We start from the raw sequence: 21,647 nt of genomic DNA on the forward strand, positions 1-21,647 counted from the left end.
GATTACTTTGGACTGGGATAAAGAAAACTCACTTTGAACGTCGGCGATGGCAGAATTATGAATTCAAACTTTATTAGAAGTTTGGTTTGGGATGTGAAATCCAAGGCCACACGAGCGCCGAGGTCAAGTATAAAATGAAAATGTATTTCAAAAGTTGCATTGTGGGGGTTAAAAGTCAAATTAGTGGGGGGGGGGGCGATGTGTATACTGAATATCCTTCATAGAAGGAGCATCGCAGTTTTTGCAAGTTTCCAAATATTCGAAACTTGTAAAATCAAAAGTACTCATGTAAATGTCTTTGAGGTGGGCGGGGCTAAACGGACGTGATCCATCATCGGCGGTTGAGCCACCTACTCAGGTCGGTGGTCAAAGGTCAAAATTCCATACTGAAGCGGGTGACGTAGGGGTGGGGGGGGGGACGCCTTCAGGAAGTGGGGGGTTGTAAAACCTTTGACGAGGCCAGCATGGCGCGCACTTTGGCCATTAGATCCTAAATGGAGAGCGACAGAAACAAAAAAAACATGGTTTTAGCATAATTAGCATTTTTAGAGTGAGTGAAATATAATTCTTTGGGGGGGCGGGGGGCTAATTATCTAGATGGCTAGCTATTGGCTATCTATTCGCTATCAATTAGCTAGCTAGCTTTCTATCTGTTTACATCCGACTTACGACCGAATTCCATTCCGACCAAACGGTCGCAAGTCAAAATCCATTAAAAATGTTGACTAGAGACTCAAAGGCTAAATGACTAGCAAACTCCCCCCTCTGGCGCCGTCGCACGGTCGATTGCTGTGCGAGAGTGACATGCTGGCTGGCTAGCCAAAATTGTTGTACGCGTTGCCGGGCTGCTAGCGCGTTGCGGTACCAGGCGTGAAATTAAAACTTTAAAAAACAGGGTCTGGAGGTCATGGTCGTAAGTACGTGGGGTCGTAAGTCAGATGCTATCTGTATATGTTTTTTTCTTTATTAACCCACAACAAATCCATTTTCTGACAACTGTTGTGCCTCAATATTACTTCACATATAAGGCGCACTGAAGGGAGTCGATGAAAAAGGTGGTGGGCAGGGTGCGGGGGGTCCAGTAGGATCTTGATTCTTGCAAGTCCTCAAGAGTGGGTAGGGCGGCGTCAATGATATTTTTTGACGTAATATTGTAAGACCAATGATGGTGTTTTAGAGTACTTCAACAAGTTTATTTTGTATTTTTTTTTTTTTTTGGGGGGGGGGTGGGGTCTGTGAGGGGGCACCGAGGGGAGTCGCTGGAAAAGGTAATGGGCAGGGTGCGGAGGGTCCAGTAGAATTCATATTTATAAAATGGGATCTGGAGGTCGTGGTCGTAAGTACGGATGGTCAGAAGTCGAGCCGGTCATAAGTGGGATGTTACCTGTAATTAGCGAGACCTGTCGAGAATTGATTGTCATAAAAAAAGCGCGAGGTTAGCGCAGACGAGACAAAACGGCGACGGCGAAGGATGAGGTGACTTGCAAGGAGGCCATTACAAGACGTTGAATTATTTATTCAGTTTGTTTGTTTGTTTGTAAAGCATCACAGGTGGGCTTTAAATTGTAATAAGCGGACTTGTGCGTGTGTGGCGACAATAACTCGGCGGGAGTTTGTCAAGACGCGGTGACTCAGCGAAATAAACAAATGTGTTTTGGCTCTGTGGGTAGAAAGCCGCTGATACCTGAGTGATTCTGGATTGGACCGCAGACACGATGGAAGAGGAGACGGGCTCTTTCTCCTGAGAAGCACCCCTGCGGAGAGACATGAGCACAAGAAAGACACCAAACGAGTTAACAGAGGGAGGGAGGGACGGAGGGAGGGCAATGCGGGAATCTGGAACAGCCAAATGAAAGGATAAAAAATGGAAGCAGAGTCGGTCCTAGCAGGTTCTGAATGAAACTCAAGTTAATAAAAACGACACCAGGGCAGAAAACTTTGCAAAAAAAGTTGCCTGCCCCATTTTTCACAAATTGAAACACAATAAGATGACTAATCGCAAAAAAAAAAAAAAAAAAAAAAAACACATTGTTGTATTAAGGCATTTTTTTTAATCAAGGATGTACCTACCACAAATTTATCATAAATATCCCTTGCTAATGATTTTGCTCCAGTTTGTCCATACACTGTTTGGCATGTTGCACAATGCAATGTTTGCGTCGCGTCGTCTGCTACAAGCCACGTGAACTTCTCTTTCCACGATGCTTTTCATAATAATAATACATTTAATTTCTAAGCGGCTTTCAAAACTCTCAAGGACACTTTACAGTCACGGGATAATGTATGTATGTTTACCTTTTGTAGCGTCATCATTTTTTTTAGCTCCCTTTTGAATTTTTCTTCTGGGGCTGAGGTTCTGTGCATGAAAATGATATGCAAATGCCTGACCTTATAACGCTCGAGAAAGTCTGGAAGCACAAAGCAGGCTTCTGATTGGCTGCCATGCCGAGTATGAAAATTGCCAAACAAACTGAAATTCTGAAATTTCCAAACCGAACGAAGATCTGAAATCGGAATCATTTATTCCAAAATCCGAATAAATTATTCCGAAATCGGAATAATATATTCCGCTTTCGAAATCGGAATAATTAATTCCGAAATTGGAAGAATTTATTCCAATTTCGGAATAATTTATTCCGATTTCGAAACCTTCGTTCAAACATGTGCTTTATTGAATAAAGCAAACATTTGATTTGAAAAAAAAATCTTTCACTTATTTTTTCTTTTCTCGAAAAAGTTGTCGGCCACCCGGGCGGCGACGTTTTGTGAGTTGCACACCGCGGGCGTCCGGGCAGACATTATTTCAGACACTCAGGCAAATCCCCCAAAGTGTGGTGTGCATATTGATCCACTGCAAAAAATGACGCTTTGATCTTCTCCTCTTTCATCTAGAACTGCTTCATGTCACAAAGAGGGTACAGCAAGTGCTGAAGAATGAATGACTCTGTCTTTGTTATTTAGTTTTTTAGTTTTTTTTACTTCAAGATGGCGCCGTGGGAGTGGCTACCTTTCCAGCAGCTCCTGTATTTTGTTTTCTACTTCTTTCTTTCCTTTCCTCTTTCTTTCATAACGTTGTTGCTGTGAAATGTCAATTTCTCCACTGCGAGACAAATAAAGATACATCCAAAGTGGTCTCAAGAGTTCCCAGAAGATAAATGGAGCGCTTACCTGGACTGGGCCAAGCTGGAGGCGGGGCTTGATGACGGCGACAAAGCACGAGTGGGCGACGGGTAAGGTGAAACGGAGGAAGCGGCCGTCTTCTTGGCTCCCAAGGACGCGGCGCTTTTGCTTTTGAGGACGGGAGACCTGCGTGAAATGATGGCAACAAATAAGGGGGGGGGGGGGGGGGGCTCTTAAAACATTTTTGCACGGCGGTCGGCAGCAATAATTCATCCGAGATGCAAGCGGGTTTTTTTTTGTAGGCTCAGCAGATTGCGGCGGCGTTTTAAATGGAGGCTCGGAGATGTCAGTTCCAGTTTTCATCAAAGTCGATTTAGCATGGCGACAAAATCGCATTTGCAACAGTCATTATTTTAGTAACCCCCCTCGCGGACCCCCCAAAAAATATACAAAATAAACTTAAAATATATAAAATAAAGTACTCTAAGAGACCATCGTTAGTCTTACAACGGACAGTTAGGAAAAAAAAAAATCATTGACATTGCCCTACCCACTCTTGAGGACTTGCAAGAATCAAGGCAAGAGCGCGGAAAATCCTACTGGGACCCTCCGTACCCTGCCCACCACCTTTTCCAGCGACACCGCTCGGTGCGCCTTATATTTGAAGTCATCCAAATATAAGGCGCACCACATTATAAGGCGCTACAGAAATGGAGTCGGTGGCTGCTGACAGTCGTTGCCAGACATGTTGTGACTCTATATGACTTCACATATAAGGCGCAAGGTCATCTTTTGAAGAAAATGAAGGTGTTTAGGTGCGCCTTATACACCGGTAAACACGGTCATCCAAGGGACATTGCTTTATGAAACATTAAAATATAATCCAAATAATAAACAATCAACCATTTTTCTTATCTCTGAACCTGAGCAATAAAAAAGAGCAATGGTATTTTTGTTTGCAGACACATTTGTCCAGTTGTGGTGCGCTGCAAATTTGTTGAGTAGATCTCCAAATCACCTGGAACTCGAACGTTTCCTGGGCAGGCTGGAACTGCTGCCGTGATGGTGGGAAGCGCGACGCTTGACGTCACGTCTTGGTTCTGGTGATGGAGCCTCGCGGCCCCTTCGGCTCGGAGAGTGCGAGCGCGATCTTGGCAGACCAAAAAAAAAAAAATAAATGGCGTCAGGTGGAGCACAAAACACACCTCCACGAGTGAAAACATCGACGAAGAAATGTTGCGTCAAAATAGTGCGTACAAGTTGGAAAAAAAAACACCATTCATTGGGGGTGCGCCTTATACACCAGAAAATATGGTATATATTACATTTGGAAAACTTTTTTCATTCACTGAAGGTGCGCCTTATAGTCCAGTGTGCCTTATAGTCCGGTGCGTCTTATACATGGAAAAAGTTTGAAAATACACCATTCATCGGGGGTGCATCTTGTACTCCGGTGCGCCTTATACACCAGAAAATGTGGTATATATTACCATTGGAAATTTTGGAAAAGAAGCTTCGTAAGCGAACTAAAATTTGGCTGGTAGCTCTGGCCCTATATACCAGCAAAACTTTAGTTTGCTGACGAAGCCTTTTGGATAAGAAACAAAACGTCCGACACCTTCAAAGAATGACGGCTGAAGAAAGCTTTTCATCGATTCCAAAAGCATGCATGGCAGGTTAGCTTAGCGCGCGAAATTGTCCGGAGCGGGCGTGGTTGTTTGTTTGTCTATGTGTCCTGCGATTGGCTGGCAACCGTTTTGCGGGTGTTCAGCACGCCCAGCGTATTTGAAAATAGGTAGACGGATAGACTTCAAACAAGATGTTGGAAATAGAAATGCAAGATGGCCATTTAGGAGGAAATCCAGTCGAGCTTCACTTGCATGAACGAACGACTACAACGAAGCGAACGACGTGCGAGTGCGGCGAATGAATTTGAAAGAGTCTTACCGTGACCGGCGCGACCTCCGACGAGCAGCGGAAAGCGCGTGTTTGCTTTTTGGCCTGGATGTGGATCTGGAGCGTGAGCGCCTTTTGTGTTTTTTCTTCCTTTTGTCTTTTTCCCTCTCAGTGTCCCGATTTCGATCTTTCTCCCGCTCTCGATCTCTGCGTCTCTCCCGATCGGCGTCTCGGCGTCGGGCCTTTTTGGAGTCTCGGGACGGCGAGCGGCGGCGCGCCGAAGACGACGCCGCCGCCTCACTGCCGCGACGGCCTCCTCGGCTCTCGCTGTGGGATCGACCGTCCCGGACATGCGAAGGGGTCGCGGGGGTCGTTTGCGACAGCGGGAGATTGGATAGCACGGAAAGGGCCTCTTGCATCTAGAAGCGGAACGGGAGAGGGCAAATTTAAGGGCATGAAATTGTCAACGTACAAGCTAAATGTTGAACGCAAACACGAAGCGTCGCCTAATGACTAGCCGTGCCGCCTCATCCCTTGAAACGAAACAAACAAAAAAAAAAAGTACATCAGCGGATTAAACATGACCTTTAATTTCACACGGTCAAATGTCATCTTTTAGGGTTAAGTTGCTATTGAGGCCGTCCGTCCCAATTCAAAAGCGCAATCTGTACCTCTGCCTCGATTTGACATTTTCGGTTTAATTTCAGGCTGATGGAAAGATCAACTCACAACCGTTTTGCTAAAAACCGCTTGTGAAAATAAATGGACAGAGCGTAAAACAACGGCCGGGGGGAGGGGGGACAACAGAAGGGGCGAGGGGGCGGGGCAAATGAGATAAAGCGTGGGGACAATCAATAGCCATTTAAAAACAGTCGGGAAAGTCGGGCGAGGAATATTTATCACGGCTTTCCGTTGCCGCGTTATCGGTTGTTAAGGAAGAGATCATGAAATGACGGGAAGCAAAGCTATGTTTAAAATTAAGGATGCTTATCCCAATAGCGGGATGACAACAAATGGCCAGCGTTTCACCTGTTTGGGTTGCAAATGTCGTGAGGGGGAGCAAAATATATACACACCGTATTTTCCGGAGTATAAGGCGCATCCCCAATGAATGGTGTATTTTCAAACGTCTGTATGAGCTCTCAGTCGTACAGGAGTGGTCCATCGATGATCCGACTTACGACCGAGTTCCGTTCCGACCAAACGGTCAAAAGTCAAAATGGTTGTAAGTCAAAATCTATTCAAAATGTTGAATAGAGACTTAGAGGCAAAATGACTCGCAAACTTCCCACCTCTGGTGCCATCACACGGTTTATTGCTGCGCGCGAGTGAGAAGCTAGCTAGCCAAAATTGTCGTACGCATGGTCGGCTTGCTAGCGCGTTGCGGTGCCAGGCGTAGAATAAAATTTTTCAAAATAGGGTCTGTAGGTCGTGGTCGTAAGTATGGGTGGTCATAAGTCGAGCTGGTCGCAAGTCGGATGTTACCTGTAATTAGCCTCAAAAGAATTGCCAAACATCTTAGCTAAAATCGCTGCGGTGTAAAATACGGATAGATAGCGGTTGCTTACAATTTCATTCATTCATTTTGGACGGCACAGAGCGCATGTACAAATTTCCCAATCGAAAGTAGTTGATAGCTTGCTAGCTAGCTAGCTACGTCACATCCTGTCCGTCTTTTATAAAAGCTCTCCCAACACGTCTATCCCTCTCTCTCTCTTTCTGTCCCTCCTCAACTGACCTCACAATGTCCCTGCTGTCTACAATACCACTATGTGCCCCCTGGCCGTCTCACCACGATGGGATGCAGAGCTTTCAGCCGCTCTGCTCCCAAACTTCCCTATTTTCAAGTCCCACCTCAAAACCCATCTGTTTAAAATTGCTTTCAATGTTATTTTATTATTTCTCATTTTATTTATGGTTTTATTATTGTGTGCTGTGTTTTTATTGTAAAGTGTCCTCGGGTGTTTTGAAAGGCGCTTGGAATTAAATGTATTATTACAAGATTAAAATAACGTATTGTGTTCAACACCTTGGTTCCTGCTGATTTTATCATCCCATTTGTAACAAACACCCTGAAGAGCCATGAACCAGATGAAACGATCGCTTTTAACGCATCAGTCCTCATCTTGTTTTTGTTGTATTTTTGTTGACCGGTCCAGTCAAATGAATACAGGTACAGGTACAGACGCTGCTGGCTCAAACACGTATTTACCTCAAATTGCGCGGATAAATCAAGTTGAGCTCTCTTGGCCTCTGGCTCCCCCGTTAATGGGTTGCGGAGAGTTTGTAGGAATAGCGCTGCCTTGCGCTTCCTCTCCGCCTGTAGCTGTTTCTCTTTGGACTCTTTGGATGCTTGTGCCAGTTTCTCTCTGGCTGCGGCTGCCAGACGATCCTCCAGTTTCTGTTTAGCTGAGATGAAAACAGGGGGATGGGTAGATTTTTTTACGTGGGTTTTTTTTGGCTGTTAAATGCACTTTTTTTCCTGGTTGTTGCGAGACAAACGTTACCAAGAATGAATGGTGACAATCGGATTGTTAGGTGTGATGAATTACAGTAAAGTCTGGTTATATCGATAGCGGTTATATCGATAGTACTGCTTATTACGATACTATTTCTATGAACGCAAGGAGAAAATTTACATGCCACAGGATCGGATATATCGATATTTTTTCCGACTCCCGAGAATATCGACATAACAAGACTTTACTGTAGTACACAAATGCCAACGGGAAAATATGGGCAAAAAAAGGTGATAAAAGTAAAAAAATAAATAATTACTACAATTTGTTTTCCAAATAATAATAATAATACATTTAATTTCCAAGCACCTTTCAAAATTCTAAAGGTCACTTTACAGTCACAAAAGACATTTTGCTGTGGGTGAGCAGCGGCAGCCACACGCGCCAGCGTTCACTCAACCCGGAAGTAACTCAAATAGATAGAAAGCTAGATAATATATAGCTATTTAAAATTGCATTTTCTGTGTAGCTCTCTCTCTTGTTTCTATGTATAATTTTATTTTATTTATTGCATTGTATTTGTGATTATAGTTTAGTTATTATAGTACCTATGCTTGTTTGTGACTGGAAAGTGTCCTTGAGAGTTTTGAAAGGCGCTTAAAATGTAATGTATTATTATTATTATTATTATTAGCTAGCTATAGATAGATAGCTAATAGCCAGCTAGATATTCCATTCCAACAAACACAAAAGTCAGACACAAGTAATGTTTTATGACTTTCCTAAGTAAATGGAGATGTTTCAGTTTGATCTTTCCTCGCTTTTTAATGATAAGTAACACTAACGTTGTGTTGGCAGATCATCGAAAAAAACGATTTGAGAAATCGGCACGAGGGAAGAAGCGTGGAGAAATCTGCATGACAATGAGGGTGAAATAAATTCACAGCCCCGAGGAGTGAGAGAAAAAGAAGATTGACGGAAACGGAAAGAAAACTATGTAAACAAGCCAGGAGAACAGCAAAAATGAGACGACACAGAAACGGGGGGGGGGGGGGGGGTGGAGAGAAAGCCCGTGTGGAAAAAAACCCTTTAGAGGGTACACATTTCAAAACCGGGAAAAATAATGATCCCGTTGGCACGAGTAACACAAAGAATGTGCATTTGCAGTTGGCCATATTGGTTACATGACATGATCAATGATGGATGTTGGACCCAAAATGGGAAAAAGAAAAAAAGTGGTCTCTAAAAGCTTATTTTTAACAATGGGGTCTTACAAAGTGTGCACAATGCATTTTAAGGGAGTTGAACTAATGGACATGCAGTCGATTATTTATTGATTTATTTTTTGCTATCGTCTTAAAAAGCAGGAGAAAAAAAGGGCATTGAAGTGGACAACATACGTAATATTAAGACGGACCGAATGGTATTTAGAGCAATTAAGAGTATTATACAGGTAACACCCGACTTACGACCACCCGTACTTACGACCGCAACCTCCAGACGCTATTTTTAAAACTTTAAAGGACAACCGACGCCTCTGGACAAGTTGTGTCCATAATTTGTCAAATGACTTCTGCTGAGCGTATTTTACAAAGATTCCATCGCATATTAAAGCTACATTTGACCTTTTAAGACTCGCGCTGAATATTCAGGAAGTCTTGTTTTGGAGTTGGTGACGATACCTACTGTGACGTCACGATAGGTATCGTCACTGACCGAGAAAGCGACACACAATGCATTTTGGGTACTTTGTTTGGTCTGAAAACTTTGTGTTGATGGCGAAATTAGAAGGAAAAGACATAAGTAACGCGATGGTGAATCCTTGTGTGCTGCACCAAGACTACTATTTGATACTAGTTGCCACAAATTCCCAGCAGACAAATCAGCCCATTTCCAACGGAGCTTGGGCGCCATCTTGTGCTTTTTCTGGGCGCTACATTGCAGTCCAGGCGCCTCAAAATGACACAGAAGGACTTCTTAATCGATGGCAAACATTGATGCTTTCCTCTTCAGAACTATTTGAATCATATTCATAACTGGATGAGTAACAAGAAAGCATCTTCTCCCAATCTGAAGCCATTGTTTTGATTGTCGAGCAAGGCAAAGATTTCTTGGGGTGACGCCACAAACAAGGGGGCGGGCCCTTCTGAAACTGGCCACTTCCGGATTCAAATTGAGTACTTTTTAGACACTGGTTTCATGTGACTAAAAATATCATCCTGCGTGTTTTGAGTATTTTAGATGCTATAAAACGTTTTTCTGATGTCAGTTAGGTTGTCCTTTAATTCTACGCCTTACACACCGGAAAATATGGTAATTTGATAAGATACGTATGAATAAATAGATACTTTACCTTGTTTTGCCTCCAGTTCTTGCAAACTGAGACACGGCCTCTTCTCCTCCGGTGCAACGACTGGCAGCGACGGCGGCGGCGGTGGCTCTTTTTCAACCGCTTGTGCACCGTTCCCCTCCACAGCTTGCAGACTTTCACTTTCAAGCAACTGCTAACATACATTCATTTTTTCTTTTTTTAGAATAAGGATTTGAAATCACACCATCCGTATTTTAATGCCAAATAAAACCTTGTCCTCATCCGAGTCGTCATCCAACTTGACTCGGTTTTTCTCCAGTGGCAGCAATTCATTTTCCTTTGGCTTGATGGCAAAACATATCGGTGCAAAAGATGCTGCGAGAGTAAAGAAATAGACCCAAAAAAATGGTGACATCACTAAAATGTTGTTTTTCTGCTTCTTTCTTTCCTTTCCTTTGCTGCTGTGAAATGTACATTTCTCCACTGCGAGACAAATAAAGGTACAGGGTGACCCAAAAAGATGCGTACCCATAAAAATTTCAATTTTGGCTTTGATTAAAAAGCTATTTATTGCAATTGACAACCACACATTAGACCAGAGTTTTAGCTATTTCTGTCCATTTTTCGTCAATTTATTATTCAAATATAAAAAAATGCTCTATGCATTCAATAACTTTGGTTCAGTTTTAACGACTGTAGAAAACACAAACAGGGTCGAGAAAAGCCATCGTATCGACTTTTCATAGATGGCCTGCCGCCTTGCTCGTGGGTAGCCGTCATCATTTGCACCAAGTGTTGGCAGATTCCCAATATTACTGACAAAAGTATCTATTGTTTTTACCAACCACTATTTGGGAAAAAAATGAGTATCCATTTCTTTCCCTAGAAAGCAATTCTAAAAAGAGAGAAGACAAATACCTTTGTTGGTTTTGGAATCACTGCCAGATTCATCCAGATGGATGTTTGCATCTGCAGACATCTAAAAAAAAGGGACATAAGAAGTGTGAAAATTATAAAATTAAATTCACAATGTCGATACATCATCGCTAAGAAAGTGAGTGATGCCAAATGTTGTCAAACAAACGGCTACATAGAAACGTGTTAAGAATGTATTTCCTCGCGACAACTGTTCCATGCAACATTTAGCTTGTAGCAGACGGGCGCATTGCACCACGACGTCCCTGATCCATTACTGAAAAGGACGCTTTGATCATCTCCTCTTTCATCTACAACTGCTTCATGTCACAAAGAGGGTACAGCAAGTGGTGAAGAATGAATGTCTTTGTGTTGTCATGTTATTTAGTTTTTTTTTCTTTTACTTCGAGATGGCGCCACCAGAGTGGCTGCCTTTCCAGAAGCTCCTGTATTTTGTTTTTCTACTTCTTTCTGTCCTTTCCTCTTCCTTTCATAACTTTGCTGCTGTGAAATGTAAATTTCCCCACTGGGAGACGAAAATGATTTTGGTTGCAGATTTACTGTTAAAGCCGTTTCCAAGACAGACTTTAAGAACAGATGGACATCAATAAGGTTGGACAGCACCGAAGCGAGCAAGAATAGCAAATATTATTGCAATTTTATGAGGTTATCATTCGGCACCCTCTAGTGGCCGCGTAATAATATCACACCACACTCGGAGCTGATTGATTCAGAGGTAGCACTACTGAAGGCCTAGGAGTGACACCCACATACCTCCGCAAAGCTTTTTCCTTCTTTTTGCATGAAGTAATTCTTCTTATACTCATAATAGGTGTTGTACTGATTCCAAGGTTGCAGAAAGTCAAACCTATGGCGGACACAAATGAAGCGCACACGGCAGACAAACCGGGAAAAGCTTTTTAACGCGATGAAAAGCAGGAAAAAGAAAGCAGCGGTCGGCGCACTCACCGCGGATCATTCTTGGCACGGACGCTGGCTTCGAATTTGAGCCCGTTCCTGACGACGTACTCGGCCAGCTTGTCTATGACGGCCTGGATGTCCAGCGGAGGGGGGATGATCGCGGGCGCTGCCGTCGCCGTGGCAACAGCGGCGTCAACCTTGAAATTGCTTTCAGGAGAAGTCAACGAGGTCGGACAAGTTTAAAGCCATTAGTGACCTGAGCATCATCACTCAACGGAGACGCACTTTTGTCATCGAAGCGCGACCCGACTGGTTTATTTACATGAACGTTGGCGATTGTCATGTTTGGACGTGCAATCGAGCTCAAGCTACCTGATTCCGCCGGCGGAGACCTGAGAATGGTCAGCGACTTGCGATGATGCCACGTCAAAGTTGTCAGAGAAAGTGGACGTCGCCGAAAGTGGAAATGCTCCAGAAGCGGCGGTGGGAATCATCCCGGATGAGGGCACGCCGCTGTAGTAGGAAGCGGCATCCACTCCTGGGGGAGGTGGCGCCATGCAGTACGTTCCATCAGGAAGCATGTAATAGCCGTAGTACACGGCAGATGTAGTTGCTGCTAAACACAAAAGGGGGGAGGAGGACACGTGAGACAAACACACTTTGAGAAATTGCAGCTTTGGGACTGTCGTGAATGTCAAAAACACAAAAACAATTCAACTCATGCATTTCAATTGCAGGGCGATAAATCAGAGTAGGAGGAAAGAAGCTTTCTGTAGCACTGCGCTATGACTTTCAGAATAAGATGCTGCCATTAACCGGCTTAAGAGTAATAATAATAATAATAATAATAATAAGAAGAAGAAGAAGAAGAAGAAGAAGAAGAAGAAGAAGAAGAAGAACAAGACCTTTTGTGGCTCAATATTACTTCACATATAAGACACCAACGTATAAGGAGCAAGGTCATCTTTTGAAGAAAATGGAGGTTTTTGGGGGCGTTTTATACACTGAAAGAAAACATGATAACATTTTAAAAACAGAAATAAAACAGAAATACAAACAAAAATAAATACAACAAAATAATAAAAATTAAAATTAAAAATAAATAAAATAAAATAAAATAAAAAATACAAATAAAATAGATAGATAAAAAAATAAAAAATAGAAAAGAATAAAGATACAAAATAGATAAAAAATAAACATATAGATAAAAAAATAAAAAAAGATAATAAATAAAGATAAAAAAATTAGAAATAAAATAAATAAAAATGAATAATACAAAATAAAAAATAATAAATAATAAAAAATAAGTAAAATAAAATAAAATAAATTGAAATGAAATAAAATAATAAATAATAAAAATAAAAAGTAAAAGAAAAAAGAAGAAAAAAAGAAAAGAAAATAAAAAAAATAATATAATATAATAAATAAAAAATAAAGAAAATAAAATATATTTTTTTTAAATAAATAAATAAAATAAAAAATAATAAAGATAAAGATAAAAAATAGAAATTAAACAGATGCTAAAATTTTTGCATCCACATGCTAAAATTTTCCCTGGGCAGGCTCTCATTAGATCGTCTGGGAAGCAACAGAATGTCAAAGGTCAATTTCTGGGGATTTTAAAAACACATTTCACCAAAATGAAATGATGAAAATGTCAAACTGCGGCATCCAAAATGCAAAAAGGCCAACAAGTTGAATCCATCTGCAGCATCGCGTCTGAAGATTTACGCTTGTTTGGACGATGGCGGCGAGCGCGGTAAATAGTACCGGGCCGGGCGTACTCGAGTCGATGCGCCCGCGCCAGGAGTGGCATTCAAATGAGTCTCCCGAGAACAACACATCACGACGCTGCTTGTGTTCAGCCCTCAAGAGTTAAGCAAAGCAAGCGTGCTCATTATGAGGCTGTGATATTTCCAGCGCCGCTACGCCACGCTTACTTTGTGGCTCGCACTTTATCGTTCATTCTCATGTTTTTTTAAATAGCTACGCAAAAAAAAAAATGGGGGTTCCGAGAACTAATTTCTAGACAAAGAAGTCGTGACTGCGTAACGTACGCGAAATGTGCCTGGTCGCGCTTGTTTTTGTGAGGTGGAGTCATCAAGAGAAAGGAAATGAATAGTCAGTGTGAATGAGGGGTGTGGTGATATTCACACATTTGTCACTCAACTAGTTAACTTTAATGGCAAATGCAATTTTCTCTAATCAGAAAATGCAAGCGTAACAGTGGGAAAATGTCAGGACAAAAATGTGTGCAGTGGAATATATTTTGTGGGCTGACAGAGAGGTGACTTGAAATCGCATGTGGAGTCTTTGACAGTCCAATTTCATTTCAACGTTTACGTTTTCATTTTTCGTTTATACTTGATTAGAACAACCGGATTTTTTGATACAGTGATACCTTGGCAAACGAACAGAGTGTGTAAGGCGAAAAGTGTGTATTCCAAACCTTAATTTCCCATAGGGAACCATTGAAATGAGAATAATCTGTTTCCAGGTCCCCATAAAACAGAATTTTCTACTACATAAGGCTTAAAAGGACACAAAATAGAACTTATTTGATGTATAATAAATGTGCTATGGTATTGTAATTAAAGAAATAAACTGTACAGTATAATAAAGTCGTATATTTACCTTTTTGATGGTCGTCGATGGCTTGATGGAATGGATAGCTTTTTGCATAAAGTGTCTCAAGGAGAGTATATTCTCGCGAATTTAACATTCGTAAAGCGAAAAGTTTGTTAGCTAAAGCGTCCGTAAGCCAAGGTATCACTGTACAATGAAACATCGGAAGCTAATGTGGGCTGCGAACGTGATTATGAAAAAACTCGGAAAAAAATACTCGTTTGTTTTCTACACCGGTTTTATGTGCTTTTTCTGTTATCGCAATTCAAATCAGGAACCTTATTTTATTTTAATGGCATGTCACCCACTCGTGAAAAAAAGGTCGTATTAATATTATGATCAAAATCCATCATAAAATTCTGCCAACAAGGTTAATGCAGCGATGGAGAATAATCAGACGCTATCTTGAAGTAAAAAAAAAAACAACAACAAGCAAAAACGGTAATACGGAATAAGAATAAGAATACATTTCATTTGTAAGTGCCTTTCAAAACTCTCAAGGTCACTTTACAATCACTGGATCAGTTACCTGTGTGTGAGCAGTGGCAGCCACACGCGCCAGAGTTCACTCAACCTGGAATAACTTCAATAAATATAAAGCTAGCTAGCCATTAGATAGCCAGCCAGCCAGCTAGCCAGCTAATGGATAACTAATAGAGTTAGCCACCAGATAATAGATAGCTAGCTAGCCGGATAGGTAGCTAACAGATCGCCAGCCAACCAGCTAGCCATATTGATTGATATAGCGCTTGAACAACAGCCAAAGCTGGAACAAAGTGCAAACATGGGAAAAAAGGAAAATGCCAGACGCCATGGCCAGGACTTTATCAGCACCCAAGCATGAAAAAAAGAAATCAATGAACAAATTCAGGAATGGCGCTCTACGTCACATTTTCAATTCCCGAATAAATTTGCGAATGGCGGCAAATGAGTTAATATCGATAAACACGTAGCTCTAGCGGTGGGAGGTTAAACTCACGGTCAGCCGCGTACTGCGTCGCCGTGGCGGTCACGGCGGGATCGGCTACTTCAGCAGCGCCGCTTTGAGCTGCGGCCATGCCATTTCTTTCCCCTCTGGCTTTTCGCACCAATGCTGCGAGGGGGTGGTCCGGATCCATCACTTGGAGTGGCTGCCACAAGGGAATTGTCAATCAAGATGGATGCGCATTAAGCAAAATATCTTTTAGGACAACCGGAAGACTCCAATCTTCATCACTATTTACAGTGTCTGAAACTCATGTCGGTTGTCCTTTAGAGGACAACCGACATGAGTTTCACCTCCGAACAAGTCGTGTCCATAATTTGTAAAATCACTTCAAATGACTTCTACTGAGTGTATTTTACAACGATTCCACGGCATATAGCTAGATTTGACCTTTTAAGACTCGCGCTGAACATTCAGGAAGTCTTGTTTTTGAATTGGTGACGATTCCTGACGTGATGTCACGTGATGCCAAACCGCACGAAGATTTCAAAATCGGAATAATTTATTCAGATTTTTGCTTTATTGAATAAAGCAAACGTTTGATTTGAAAAAGTTGTCGGCCACCCGGGCAGAGACGTTTTGTAAGTTGTACGCCTGACATAAAAGTTGCACGCCCCGGTCATCCGGGCAGACGTTATTTCGGACACTGCTATGTAGTACGCCGGTGGATCTTTCCGTTTTACGTCACACGTTGCTCACCTTCATTAGCTCCTCCAGTCTCGAACATTTTTTAGGTGCAAATAAACTCGGATGGAGATAGTTGCCATCGCCGTCGTCATCTGAATCATCAGAATTGGATTCTACAACAACAACAAAAAAAGTGACAAAAAGAAACTTCACATGAGAGTCGGTCGGATCCAAAAAGTTGAGTTTGCCGAGGGGAGACGGAATGCGTGTCACCTTCTTCTGGTGGCTCTTGTTTATTGGTGGAGGCCACGTTGTAGCGACCTTCCTTCATGGCCCTCAGGATGTGTTTGTAATAAGGGTTCAAGTAATGATCAAAACGAAGAAAGTCAAACTGGGAGTTGGCAGCCTGCTTGGCTTTCAGCACAATCTCAAACTGAGCGCCCTGCTGGCACACAAAAGTGGCTGTCCGCTCCATTATGTTGTGGGTCTTGATGGTGGCCGGCTAAAACGCACACAATTCAGTCATTAACACAAAGAATAATCAAACATTTCATTTAGAAGTGCCTTTCAAAACGCTCAAGGACACTTTACAGTCACCGGATAAGATTTTTTATTTGTATTTCTTTTGTGCAAGTGAGCAGCGGCAGCCATCGGCACCAGCGTTCACTCTACCCGGAAGTAACACAGCGGCAAAGTTATGAAAGGAAGAGGAAAGGAAAGAAAGAAGTAGAAAAACAAAATACAGGAACTGCTGGAACGGCTCACAATAGCACCAATAATAATAATAATAATAATAATAATAATAATAATAATAATAGTAATGAAACAGAGTAAAATTGACGTGATGTGAAATACTCACTAGTTCGACATCAGGGGGGATCTCAAGTCCTTGTGGGGCAACGAATGGTTCTTCACTCTCTTCAGGCTCCGGTTCTTCTATATCGTTAAAAATATGTGGAGAAAAAAAGTGATCAGTTATTGAATGGGTGCGATGTAACTAAGAATGTTTTATTTCTTTGATTGCCCATCCGGGGGAAGCGAAATAGCCCCCCTAGTTTGGCCGCCATCTGTTGTGGTGGCCAATAAGTCCACCATCTTTTAACGACGACAGGGACAAGAGGACAGACAAAAAGCTATTGCGGTGACTAATATTTATAATAAACGGGGGGACAATCGCTAAGGGCAACACAAGCAACATATTACATGTTTTGACAGATGATTTTTCATGTTATTGGAATTAACCTTGTGGCAATAGAAGGCCCTCTCCCAATTTATTACTTCTTATGACAATGTGATGCATGTGATTATTAAAAATGTCTGCGAATGTCAGCTTTTTTTCCCCAACATGGGATCTCCAACTTAATGAGTCCATCCGGCATTGTAGCTAGCTATCTATTTGCTGTCTATTAACTATCCAACTATCTCGCTGTCTATCTAGCTAGCTAGCTATTTGCTGTGTATTAGCTATCTAACTCACTATCTGGCTAGCTAGCTATCTATTATATCTATATATAGCTATTAGCTAGCTAGTTTCCAGGTTGAGTGAACGCCGGCGCGTGTGGCTGCCGCTGCTCACCCACAGAAAAAAACTTCTCCTGTGACGGTAAATTGCCCGTGAGAGTTTTGAAAGGCACTGAGAAATGAAATGTATTATTATTATTATGATTATTAATAGTGGTCGTGTTTCGTGGCTTTTCTTTCTGCGTGATGCGCATTTGCGGAGAGATTGAAGTCCACAACAAAGAGCCACGTATGATTGCGACATCGACCGCGTGACGTGGGAATTCTCACCGGCGCGTTTTTTCGCGTCTTCTTCCTCCGTCGGCTGCGAGGGGTCGTAGTATTCGGCGGTGTACTTGAAGGCCACAGCGTTGTAGGTGCCTTCGTCGGCGAGAGCTTCGCTCAGGCGTTTGTACTCTTCCTCTGTGGAAGGCAAATGACACGTCAAGCATCATCTTGCACGATATGACACGGCGAGTTATTTGCAAGGATGCATCTGGGAAATTAAAAAAAAGGGACCAATTCCAAAATTGAATTGAATAATTGTGCTTCATTCAGGAACAAATGAGAAATAAAAGTGAATAATCCCTGAACGTTGCTATTGAAATTCATACCTATAACTTCATTGAATGGACAACCGACACCTTTTTTTGTTTCCTAACTGACATCAGTAAAACGTGTTATAGCATCTAAAATACCCAAAACACACAGGTTGATATTTTTAGTCAAATGCAAAACACCAATAAAAATTACTTCAAGTGTCCCAAAACTGCCACAAAATGAGCTGGGGAGATTCAGAAAGTCCCGCCCACTTATTCGTGACGTCACACCAGGATACTCCTTCACAAACTGCCTTGCTCCAGAATCAAAACAATGGCTTCAGAGAGTTCAGATTCGGAAAAAGATGCTTTCTTGTTACTCATCCAATTATGAATATGATTCAAATAGTTCTGAAGAGGAAAGCATAAATGTTTGCAATCCATTAAAGGAGTCCTCCCATGTCAATTTGTGCCGTCAATGGCATCTGGACTGAAATGTAGCGTCCCAGAAAATGCAAAAGATGGCGCCCGAGCTCCGTTGGAAATGGGCTCATTTGTCCGCTGGGAATGTGTGTCAACTAGTATCAAATAGTTGTCTTGGTGCAAGTCACAACGAATCACCATCGTGTTATTTATGTCTTTTCCTTCTAATTTCGCCATCAACACGAAGTTTTCAGACCAAACAAAGTACCCAAAATGCATTGTGTGTCGCTTTCTGGGTCAGGGGTGTTCCTTCCGTGACGTCACGTCAGGAATCGTCACCAACTCAAAAACAAGACTTCCGGAATATTCAGCGCGAGTCTTAAAAGGTCAAATCTAGCTCTATGCCGTGGGATCTTTGTAAAATACGGTCAGTCGAAGACATTTGAAGTGATTTGACAAATTATGGACACAACTTGTCAGGGGGTGTCTGTTGTCCTTTAAGAGACTCAATAAGTCTGTCAGGGAGGGACTTTGTCATCAAAATCATCTGTTTCATTCGAATATCAAAGGAATCAGCATATCAAATTGAGATGTTGGAAAAATAGCTCTGAACATCTTTTGAATTCATTTTTCTGTCGCACTTTTAAAAACAGCAATATTATCAATTCAAATCAGGGTGTCCCCAATCACAAAATGTGGACAACCTGTCCACCCCCTTACCTTGTCTCGCCTCTTCTTCCAGCAGATCAGCGTGAAAGGCCAGATATCTTTCTTCGTCGCAGAGCGCCTCGATTCGGGCCTCTTCTTCCGACAGCTGGTAGGACGTGTTCCATGAGCCACTGTCATACTCTGAAAGGTCGTGTAAGTGACCACGCCCATCGTATCTGTTGGATGAAATGATGCATTAGCGAGAAGGAAATTGACAAAAACCTTTTATCTAACATAAAGGGCCTACTTACCAGGGGCGGGTGGTCTATAACACCCCTAAAGCTAAAATATGAAATATTCTGGAGGCCATCTTAAAGTGAGGAGACTTGTAAAATGCTACAATGTTCACAGAAGGCGAACAAAATAAAAGCCACGAACCCTAGATAGAAATAAAATCAATGAAAACAACTCCCCTTACCTTACAGGGTTCCCCCTGTAACACTCATCAATACTTCTACATCTGTAAAGAGAATTACATTCACACAAACCCGAGTACATAAATACCTATCCGTAAGAACGCAAACGGACGACATTTTCCTGGGTTCGTCCGTCTACTCCATCGCTCAGTAGCAGTTTCTTCAGGAAGGCAAAGAAATGGGGTGCTGAGGTCGGCATTCGGGGGTTCGCCGGAACCCCTTCAGCCGACCTTGCTGGGGGAAAGAACTGGGTTATGTGATTAACACATACACACAAAGGCTGTACAGAAACCACAACTTATACTACTGCATGTCAAGGTCATTGAAAAGAAAGGTTAGTTTGTGTCGTGCGAGCCTTGTAGATAGGACATGGGCATTGACTTGTATTTTGGTAGAATTTAATCGGGAAAAGAACAAACACATTAAAAACATTGACAGTCTTTACTACAGCATAACCAGCGAAAATCTACGAGGTTGACATTTCCAGATGAATAACAAGTCCAACATGCCAAATGCAAAGCCCAATTGAGAGGAAAACAAATGGAATTAAAGTAGATCGATGTGGTGGAGTGAAGGCAACAATAAAATAGAAGCGTTAGCAGCTAACACTTGAACTTTGTGGGACGTTTAGTGAGCATCAAAGGAGTGCGATGTTTTTCCACAACATCGTTTTTCTCTGGAAATGTCGTTTCCGTTATTTTTAACGCACCGTAGAAGGTCCCAAAAAGACGATTACAACATGGAGGAAACATTGTAGACAATGCCCGAGCTTCTGCCAAGACGAACTCCAACTACTTCCGTCAACTTTGAAACCGGCTAACGGACAAGATAGATGGTTAGCATAGCGTTTCGGTTAAAGTGTTCAACCGACCTATCAATCATGATGCTCTTGTCCCCCATCCATGGGATAAGATGCTTTCCATGTTCGTGGTAAAGAGCCCTTTCGTCGTCTCGGAATACTTTACAGGCGTAGCCAAAAACCAAAAGGTCGGCGTATTTTTCACTGTCACTCGCATCCGTCGCCGGTTTGTTGTTTGCATCCTTCTTTGCAGTCCCGCGGCGATACATCTCCAAATAAATGATCAAAATATGTTAACGCGTGTCTCGAAATACTACTTTGGCATAAACAAACACCTCCCAGCGGGACCCGATTTCAAGCTAGTCTGTATTTCATGCACGTCAAGCACAAAAATGCTCGCTGCTGTTGGTCGCCATGTTGAAAAGTAGTAAATGCAGCGTTGTGCCTTGGTCGGCACTTTCGTCATATCTCAACTTGCCTTGAAATTAAAATAATATTTTAGGATTTGGGATCCTAAATACATATAAATCAAAAGTATTTTATAATACCACCCATAATTGTCTATCAATCGTCAGAACATTTTTTAGTTCTTTGGATTGATATGTGGCGAATCTGCATATCATAATACACCGCTAAATTGCCTGTCGCCCTAATGTTATACAGCGGCAGTTACTCATCAATAAAGTGCGGTTTGCAGAACGGAATGAACAACTCACATCCCATTAAAAGGCTGTAATGAGTTGTAATTATGATAACAGTGGGACCTCATATAAATACAATATCATTAAAGAAACAAAAAAAAAAACAGTGTTGGCAAAGAACTTTTACACATAAAATGTCAGCAAAGTCCAGCAAATCCAACTGTGAGTGATGAATTCCATCCAATTTCCTAAACTTCTTAAGTGCATAGTGCTTGTGGATAATGTTGACTTTAAAAAAATATTCCTGGACTGGTTTCCAGCCAATCAAATAACTAGTCACATTCACATCCAGGGGCAATGTAACATCTTCAATGAAACTAACAGTTTCATAACCCTTGTTGCCACTTTGGTCATATCGGATGTCAGAGATATGACAGTCAGACACTGTGGACAGAGACTCGGAACCAGAAAGATTGTCCCTACTGCCGGCAGGAAACGCAGTCACCCATGACAGACGTCTGAATTATGCGCCCCTCTGCCAAGCTATTTATTGAGAGTGCATGCAAATTAAAGTGATACATTAGTAAAACATAGTTTTCTTGATTATAATACCACGCCTGTGGACGTTCTGAGCAAATGTAAGCAATAAAACATTGTCTTTTCCATGAACTGCTAAGTTTGTATCCTGGCTAATGACCTCTTCCTGTGATAAGGAGTTTGAAGTCCTAAATGACCCCTGTGATAAGGACTTCCCCATGTCGT

General features: G+C 42.0%; 1 protein-coding gene across 5 annotated transcripts; it reads right to left on the minus strand.

Moving 5' to 3' along the window:
- Nucleotides 1-49: 49 nt before the first annotated feature.
- Nucleotides 50-20,676, minus strand: sfswap (splicing factor SWAP). 5 transcript variants are annotated; one of them, XM_089020759.1, is made up of 19 exons: nucleotides 20,317-20,676; nucleotides 19,042-19,205; nucleotides 17,651-17,782; nucleotides 16,719-16,792; nucleotides 16,133-16,361; nucleotides 15,932-16,032; nucleotides 15,227-15,377; nucleotides 11,995-12,238; nucleotides 11,671-11,829; nucleotides 11,476-11,569; nucleotides 10,705-10,765; nucleotides 10,058-10,161; nucleotides 9,829-9,979; nucleotides 7,229-7,425; nucleotides 5,068-5,435; nucleotides 4,139-4,270; nucleotides 3,169-3,306; nucleotides 1,685-1,754; nucleotides 50-490 (listed from the first exon to the last, which is right to left on the minus strand). In XM_089020759.1, the coding sequence occupies exons 1-19, from the start codon at nucleotides 20,511-20,513 to the stop codon at nucleotides 425-427; spliced, it is 2,832 nt and encodes a 943-aa protein (XP_088876885.1). In that variant the 5' UTR covers nucleotides 20,514-20,676; the 3' UTR covers nucleotides 50-424. The 5 variants fall into 5 exon arrangements, with proteins under 5 accessions (XP_088876885.1, XP_088876886.1, XP_088876884.1 ...); XM_089020760.1 differs by having other exon boundaries at nucleotides 9,829-9,976; nucleotides 11,995-12,235; nucleotides 16,719-16,795; XM_089020758.1 differs by having other exon boundaries at nucleotides 11,995-12,235; nucleotides 16,719-16,795.
- Between the last annotated feature and the right edge of the window lie 971 nt (nucleotides 20,677-21,647).

Source organism: Hippocampus bargibanti, linkage group LG18, assembly GCF_051943395.1.
Source record: "Hippocampus bargibanti isolate YZ-2025 linkage group LG18, ASM5194339v1, whole genome shotgun sequence".
NCBI lineage: Eukaryota > Metazoa > Chordata > Actinopteri > Syngnathiformes > Syngnathidae > Hippocampus > Hippocampus bargibanti.

Bases quoted from the DNA above. Each gene is read 5' to 3' on its own strand.
- sfswap (XM_089020756.1), bottom strand. From the start codon at position 20,513: ATGTATCGCCGCGGGACTGCAAAGAAGGATGCAAACAACAAACCGGCG. The intron at 16,796-17,650 runs GTGAGAATTCCC...TTAACGATATAG, and splicing joins AGACGCGAAAAAACGCGCCG to AAGAACCGGAGCCTGAAGAG. The intron at 12,239-15,226 runs GTGAGTTTAACC...TTTTGTGTTTAG, and splicing joins GACGCAGTACGCGGCTGACC to CAGCAACTACATCTGCCGTG.